Source organism: Lipotes vexillifer, unplaced genomic scaffold, assembly GCF_000442215.2.
Source record: "Lipotes vexillifer unplaced genomic scaffold, Lipotes_vexillifer_v1.1 scaffold1378, whole genome shotgun sequence".
Lineage (NCBI taxonomy): Eukaryota > Metazoa > Chordata > Mammalia > Artiodactyla > Lipotidae > Lipotes > Lipotes vexillifer.
Window position 1 is genome coordinate 1,705,393 of NW_006775104.1, and position 8,212 is coordinate 1,713,604.

General features: G+C 49.8%; 1 protein-coding gene across 3 annotated transcripts in view; it reads left to right on the plus strand.

The window, feature by feature from the left end:
- ADCY5 (adenylate cyclase 5) overlaps window positions 1-1,675 on the plus strand; it is a 164,985-nt gene extending 163,310 nt beyond the window's left edge. For all 3 annotated transcript variants that reach the window (XM_007449690.1, XM_007449691.1, XM_007449692.1), the window contains exon 22: window positions 1,497-1,675. In XM_007449690.1, the coding sequence (XP_007449752.1) occupies window positions 1,497-1,625 (129 nt within the window). In that variant the 3' untranslated portion in view covers window positions 1,626-1,675. The remainder of the gene's footprint in view (window positions 1-1,496) is intronic.
- Window positions 1,676-8,212: the final 6,537 nt, after the last annotated feature.

Genomic DNA, 8,212 nt, shown 5'->3' on the forward strand with positions numbered 1-8,212 from the left:
GGGGGATGAGGGCAGCCAGCTGCAGAGGCCAAGCCACCAGGCACGCAGAGCGGACACGAGGCGGCCGCAACGAGCAGGGTCTTGCCAAATGGAGCCCACAGCACTCAGGGCCTAGTTCTGAGAACCAGATGAGGCCACTCGTCCCGGGACGGTGCTCCCACCAGCCTCAACAGCCAAGGGGCCTGGCCAGAGACCCGGAGACTTTCTCCCCTCTTCATCCTTTGCGTCTGGTGCTTGTGATTCCCAGGCCTGCTGCTCTTCAGCTGCTTTTCTTTGTTTTTCTCAGGACTTCCTTGATTCTTTCTGCTCCAATCTGACACAGAGAGGCCCTGGACTGGGGTCTAGTCCGGCACCCCCGGGTCCCTGTGAGGCCGTGGCCGGTCATTTAGCCTCCCCAGCCTCGGTTTTCCCAAGTGCAAACTGGGCCACTGTTAAGGTCCTTGCTCACACTGACGCTGCTTAACTGGCCCCTAACTTCTCTCCCCTGGCGGGCCTCTGAACAAAGGGGCTGACCCCAGCACAGCCCTGGCTGGCCTGTGGGTGCTGCCTGAGGGCCCTGGCCAGATGGCCTTCTCTCACCTCCATCCCTGTGCCAAAGCAGGGGGTGGGGGAAGGGACAGCAGGATGGGAGTGGGGGTCCTCAAGGGAGATGGGGAGACAGGATGAGTGTTTACAGAGCCTCCAACCCCACCCACAGACAGGTGTGAGGGGCTCAGTCAGTAACCACATGACAACCCAGCACTTCGCCTTTGCATGGGGCTTACCTTTCACGGAATATGCTGCCCCCTCCTCCCTGGTCCGACAGCAGGTGTGTGATGGGGGCGCTGGCGGGGGGCGGGTGCTGGCTATGCTCGGAAATGGCTCTTGGATCACCTTGGGGTGAGGCACTCGTCGTCCTGCTGCTCCTCTGCCCCCTGCTTTGGCCCTTCGCCCTGCAGTAGTGCTGTGTCATTACTGAAACCACCTGTGAGTTCTCTTTCTTCCAAAAGCCAAAGCAGAGACAGGCAGTACCCTCTGAAGTGAATCCAGGCTCTAGCATTTATTAGCTACGTAACATCGGGCAAGTGACTTAGATTTTATGAGCCTGAGATCATAGTTCTTACCTCACAGAAGGATGAAATGAGATCAGCAGTGGTTCTCCAACTGTCTGTGGTGAAAAACTGGTTTCTAGAACTTTCTGATCACTCAGGAGTGAGACTTTGGTAAACCCTTGGGCACTGATTGTGGGGAGTCAGACGGCTGTGAGCTCCTGGGCGCCTCCCCTCAGCGTCTGCGTTTCTCCCACTGTGGACGATGACAGGCAGTTTGCGGGCTGCAGGCACACGCGAGGTGCTCGCCACGCCACCCGCAGGGGTGGGTGCTGCCGTCCTTCCGGTTTCTGAGGCCCTTCGTGGGACGAGCTGCCCCGCAGGGGCACGCCGCCCATCCTTCCGAGTCGGAGGCAGTCAGGGCTCAGGTCATGAATGGCCTGTCCTCTCTCCTCGTTTGCCTCCTAGGTCACCACAGACATGTACCAGGTGCTGGCCGCCAACACGTACCAGCTGGAGTGCCGGGGTGTGGTCAAGGTCAAGGGCAAAGGCGAGATGATGACATACTTCCTCAACGGAGGGCCCCCGCCCAGTTAGCAGCCGCCGCGTACGCCAGGCAGCCTGGCCTCCAGAGAAACGGTGGAAGCCTCGCTCCAGCCCACGAAGCCGCCCTGAGATTTTCCACTTTGACTCCAGAAGCAGCTTCCGCCTTGGCGGGCGGGCGGTCTCCGTCCCAGGCCCCGGGGTGCCAGCGTCCTGCGAGCACCAAGCTGACCAAAGATGTCTCCCCCCGTAGTAGACGCCGCCAGACTCGGTCGGAATCTCGTTTTCTAACGGGTGCTGCGGCGCGTGCGCGGGCGGAGAGGCGCCGCTGGAGAGGCCTGGGCGCGCGGCAGCCCTGTGTGCGGGGCCGCGGGAGCACGGCCTCGGCGGGCGGGAGGCGGCGCCACCTGGCCTCGGGCCCTGGGGCTGCTTTTCTATGTGAGCCTTTAAACTTCAGACCGAGGCCGCGGCCCTGCTCCGTGGTGGAGGGGGCCCGGGTCAGGAGTGCTGGCTTTGGAGGGACCGAGGCCTTCCTCGCGGGCTCCTCCCACACACCCCCCCCACACACACACAGCCGGTGCCCCTGGAGGGGGCAGAACTGCGAGGGGGAGGCCAGAGGCCCCGGAGCAAGGAGTGGCGGTTCTGAGAAAAAGAAAATATTTATTAAATAAAACAAAACACGTTTCTGTGCCCTTCTTTAGACTATGCTAGTTGTATGCGTGTAAGAAACCCACAGGCAAAGCAGGATGCCACTGGGGAGGGAGGGCGGGGATCCCAACTTGTCTTTTTGTATTTTTTACTTTGTATTATTGAAAACCTTGGAGATCTAACAAATATACCAAATTCTATATTTTGTAAATTCTCTATATTAGAAAACAGCTGTGCACAGCAGGGCATTTGTGCTCATTTGTACTGTACGTATGTCAATGTACTGGAGTGTGTGTGTGTGTGTGTGTGTTTATGCTGCGGAACTGGTCTCATTCAGGACACCTGTTTCCCTCACTTCACATTTCCCCAGGTCCAACCAGAACAGTGAGCATGTCCTTTCGGGGTACCATAGGTAGGAAGATGCATGCACACATTACCCCACCTCTCGCTCTCTCTTTCACACACACACACACATATCACTTCCCCTAAGTAAAATGCAAACAAAATGAAGACAAAAGCTGCTTTCCCATCTCAGGCCAAGTCGGAATCAAGGGAAGCAGCCTCAACCTGCTGTGGACAGCTCGGCCACCTTCCACCCTTCCACTCCCTGAGATGTCAGCGTTTGCTGCCTGCAGAGAGGCAGCTCCTGCAACTCTGAGAGCTCAGCTGGTGTTGGGGGTGTGAGGAAACCTCGCCTGCCTGGCTCCTCTGTTGGCCGAGGTGCAGGTGGCTCTCTCGGGAGATGATCCCTCAGACTTGGGGATGTAATGTGCAGCTCTCAGGCAAGGAAAGGGCAGTGGCCTTGCTCTCCACCTGCAAACCAGACAGAGGAAAGAGTAGAGGCCAGCTTCAGAGTCCATGGGGCAAAGCTAGCAGAAATTTCGTTTTGTCTGATTTTTGTTTTGGGGGGAGGGAGCAGTCAAATATACCAAGGAAAAGCTCTATTTTTTATACCCTATGAGGGAGGCATTTGGGAAATGATATACTATTATAGAGACATATTCAAACAGAATCCTTTGGTCCTGTGCCCAGATCTCGTTGCTTCTCAGGGCAGCATTCTTCTTCCCTCCAACATGGGCTTGAAGGAGGTGAGGAGGCAGCTATATGCCAGCTGCAAAATGTTACTTTGATGCCCACCTGCACCACCTCTCACTGGACACTAGCACCACCCTCCCCTTTCCACACACTGTCTCCCACCCCAGTTTGAACACAGCTCTGAGAAGCAAAGCTTATGGACCTAAAACTGGCAGCCTTAGTCTCTCTGTGCTTTTGCTGCTCCAGCCTCTGAATTCTGCATCACGCCTCTTGCATCTGTCACGAGGGGCCGGCTCTCTCCATGGTGTTGTATTCAAGTCCCTGACCCCTCCATATGGCCCGCCAGTGGTGCTGGGTTTTCATTTTGCTCCCAACCTGAATAATGTGTGTGCTGGGTTTCTCCTGTGTTTCCCCTGTTGGTCATGGCCTCCCTGGCGTTGTGGGGACCCATCCTCCCCATCCAGGCAGTGACTGGTGACAACGTGTAGTGCTAGCTCTTCATTCCCTCCAAGGGGTGTGCACACTTTTTATCCCTGCTCTTGCAAAAATGAATACAATTATGATTTCCCATGGAAATTGAAAAGTCTATTTAACTAATTTAACTATTAAACACTTTCACTGGTAACGTGTCCTGGTCTGATTTAGATCTTGGGCCGTGGGCCTGGCTCCAGCTGGAAGAACAGTGCACTCAGCACAGGAGAGGCACTGCGGAGGGAGCCTCAGAGTGTGGAGAGTGCCCCTGAGTGGGCACAGGGCACTGCTGTGGCGAGAATGTCAGCTGAAGACTGCAGTCATTGTAGCAGCAGGTGGGGGAACACTGGTGACCTTGGACTGGTGACCTTTGACATGCCAGGGTGCAGGAGGCTGGGGATGGAGAGATGAGGAGAGGGGCCAGGGGTGAAGGGGATAAGGGATGGAGGATGGAACCAGAAAAGATCCAGGGTCAAGGGGAGGATGTTTTAAAACAGGTGAGCCAAACGTGTTTCTTTGCTAAGGGAATAAAAACTGAAAATACAAGAGGGAACACAGATCATCGAAAGGACCCAAGTAGGTGGCAGTGGGGGAGATGTAGGCAGGAGGTGAACTGACTTGACTTGGATAGCTAAAAACAAGGGCTACCATTTATTAGGCACTCTGTGTGCCAGAGCATGGGATAAGCACCCTACAAACATGACATCATTTAATCATCCTGGCCACCGCATTTCACTGATGAAGAAACAGAGAGGTTGAGTTACTTGCCTGAGTCCACACAGCTGGTAATTAACAGATGAGATTAAAGCGGGCCTGTCTGGTAAGCCCACGCAGGGAAGTAAGTTCAGATGTGTCCAGGACTCCTCCTCCCCTGAGAGGAAGGGAAAGGGGGTAGGAAGCCAGGGGACACTTTTCAGCAATTCCCAGCTGCTGCACCCATCAAATGCAGGGTTATATTTGGGTTCAGGAAATAAAACCAGAGGGGCTTGGTCAAATTAAATTGAGCACAAGTGAAAATGAAGGAAACGTTGAAAGACACTTCACTGGGGTTCATTGCAACAATGGCCACATGGGGACACAGATGTGGTAGTCCTGGTCCTAGGCAGGTCTCCTGCCCCAAAGAGAATAGACATCATTAGGAATTCAAATGTCCGTGGTGAAGGATGTAATTGCATAGAGCTAAAGTTTAATTCGAAGATCTTTTCAGGCTGGAGTGAAACCGTGGGTAATTGTTAGTCAATTCCATTTCACCTGTAACCTGCCTTCACTAATCAAGGTCATTTTAATTGTTGCTACAAAAGACTTGCCTGTCCTCCAATCTGCGCGTAGCCGAAACAATAACATATTGGCCCGAGTTGTTTTCCAGAAACTTAGAGTCAGCTGCTTCTGGTTCAAGCTGAGCTGGTTAAGACTCTTAACCACCAACCCTTCAACTAGGCATGCGCAAGTGACCTTTTGACCGAGCAGAGGCCTGTAGCTTAGCTACGCTTGCGCAGAACAAGGATTTTTGCACCTTTTTCCAATCACCTTTCCCCACACTCCCCGGTCCTCAAACCGCCCTGCTTCTTTATTGGTTATCCTATATAAATACCCCGAGCCCCTTGCCTTGGGGAGGTGGATTTGAGGTGTGTTCTTCCGTCTCCTCTCTTAGCTGCCTTGCAAATAAACCCTCTGTTTGCCGCAAACCTTGGAGTCTCAGCGTTTTGGCTTGCTGTGCTTCGGGGAGCATGAACCTGGTTCCGTAATAGGTTTGGTGAGCCAGCCAGAAGGTAAGTCCAAACGGAGTTTTGCCCATGGTTCATCAGCCCCCTGCCAGTATTGAGAGCCTGTAGACAAGTCCAAGTAGCTGCCTGGGCTATTTGTTCCAGGGGCGACCTCTCCCACCCCCTACCCCGCCCCGGATTTACCCGGGGAGGTGCCGCTGACCTCCGGCGCTTAGTTTCATTTCGGAGCGAAGGAACGGTTTGGAAGATGTCTTTTGGATGAGAAACCTTGTTAAAGAAACATACCTGTGCAAGCCTGACCAGATCATGGGCTGGAGGCCCACCTGGCGGGATTGTGGCAGATGAGGTAAAAGGTTACAGCTGCTGAGAGACCCTGTACCTGGGTTAAAGGCTTGGGACTCCCGGGTTTGGTTTGGTTTGGTTTTGTCTTGGTCTTGTTTGTCCATGTCTGTGTTGGGTTGTCTTACTTCTTAAGAACTGGCTATTGGGGATTGAGCTTCTTGGTGACCATAGCAAGGACTGGTAGAAAGATTTTGTTGCTGTGAGCACCTGGCAGTAAAGCCCCTTAAAATCGGAAATGTTAATTCAGTTCCCTCTTGCAGCCTTCTAGGGTGCATTCCCCAAAACTGGGGAGATCTCAGTTATGAATCCATGGAAAAGAAAAAGATGCTATTTTTTGGTAACACTGCATGGCTTTAGAACTAAGACTAAAATGGCCTGAAAATGGATCCTTAAATTATGATACGATTTTTTTCTGACTTTTATTTTTTTATACAACAGGTTCTTATTAGTCATCCATTTGACACACATCAGTGTATACATGTCAATCCCAGTCTCCCAATTCATCACTGGCCCCTAGCTTGACCATCTCATAAGAGTTTAATAATAGGTCTGGCGTTCTGTGTGCCCCTCAGGATATGTCTTTTGTCTACACTTTGATTACCAATCTAGGGCCTATGAATGCCTTGACAGTTGGCACATAGGTGGTATTTGATGACTGGGATTGTGGAAAGGGAATGTTGCCTGCCATTCCAGTTCAAGAATCAAGCTACCAGTCACGACAGCCACTGCCTGTTGCTCCCATGGTGTGCACTGAGGGGAATTCAGTATGGAAAAACAGGATGCATGTTGTGCTTTGGATGATGGCCCTATATAGTAAAGATGCATATCTAAGGAATGATTTGAATGAGCCCAGACTCAAAAGGCCCCAAATAGCCAAAACAATTTTAGTTTTTATTATTATTTTTTTGAATTTTATTTTTTTTATACAGCAGGTTCTTATTAGTTATCCATTTAATACATATTAGTGTATATATGTTAATCCCAATCTCCCAATTCATCTCCCCACCACCACCACCCCCGCCACTTTCCCCCCTTGGTGTCCATACGTTTGTTCTCTACATCTGTGTCTCAATTTCTGCAAACTGGTTCATCTGTACCGTTTTTCTAAGTTCCACATATATGCGTGAATATACAATAATTGTTTTTCTCTGACTTACTTCACTCTCTATGATAGTCTCTAGATCCATCCACATCTCTACAAATGACCCAATTCCGTGCCTTTTTATGGCTGAGAAATAGTCCACTGTATATATGCACCACATCTTCTTTATCCATTCGTCTGTCGATGGGCATTTAGGTTGCTTCCATGTCCTGGCTATTGTAAATACTGCTGCAGTGAACATTGGGGTGCATGTGTCTTTTTGAATTATGGTTTTCTCTGGGTATATGCCCAGTAGTGGGATTGCTGGGTCATATGGTAATTCTATTTTTAGCTTTTTAAGGAACCTCCATCCTGTTCTCCATAGTGGCTGCATCAATTTACATTCCCACCAACAGTGCAAGAGGGTTCCCTTTTCTCCACACCCTCTCCAGCATTTGTTGTTTGTAGATTTTCTGATGACGCCCATTCTAACTGGTGTGAGGTGATACCTCATTGTAGTTTTGATTTGCATTTCTCTAATAATTAGTGATGTTGAGCAGCTTTTCATGTGCTTCTTGGCCATCTGTATGTCTTCTTTGGAAAATGTCTATTTAGGTCTTCTGCCCATTTTTGGATTGGGTTGTTTGTTTTTTTAATATTGAGCTGCATGAGCTGTTTATATATTTTGGAGATTAATCTTTTGTCTATTGATTTGTTTGCTAATATTTTCTCCCATTCTGAGGGTTGTCTTTCTGTCTTGTTTGTAGTTTCCTTTGCTATGCAAAAGCTTTTAAGTTTCATTAGGTCCCATTTGTTTATTTTTGTTTTTATTTCCATTACTCTAAGGTGGATCAAAAAAGATATTGCTGTGATTTATGTCAGAGAGTGTTCTTCCTATGTTTTCCTCTGAGTTTTATAGTGTCTGGTCTTACATTTAGGTCTATAATCCATTTTGAGTTTATTTTTGTGTATGGTGTTAGGGAGTGTTCTAATTTCATTCTTTTATGTGTAGCTGTCCAGTTTTCCCAGCACCACTTATTGAAGAGACTGTCTTTTCTCCATTGTATATCCTTGCATCTTTGTCATAGATTAGTTGACCATAGGTGCGTGGGTTTATCTCTGGGCTTTCTATCCTGTTCCACTGACCTATATTTCTGTTTCTGTGCCAGTACCATATTGTCTTGATTACCGTAGCTTTGTACTATAGTATGAAGTCAGGGAGTCTGATTCCTCCAGCTCTGTTTTTTCCCTCCAGACTGCTTTGGCTATTCAGGGTGTTTTGTGTCTCCATACAAATTTTAAGATTTTTTGTTCTAGTTCTGTAAAAAAAAAAAAAAAAA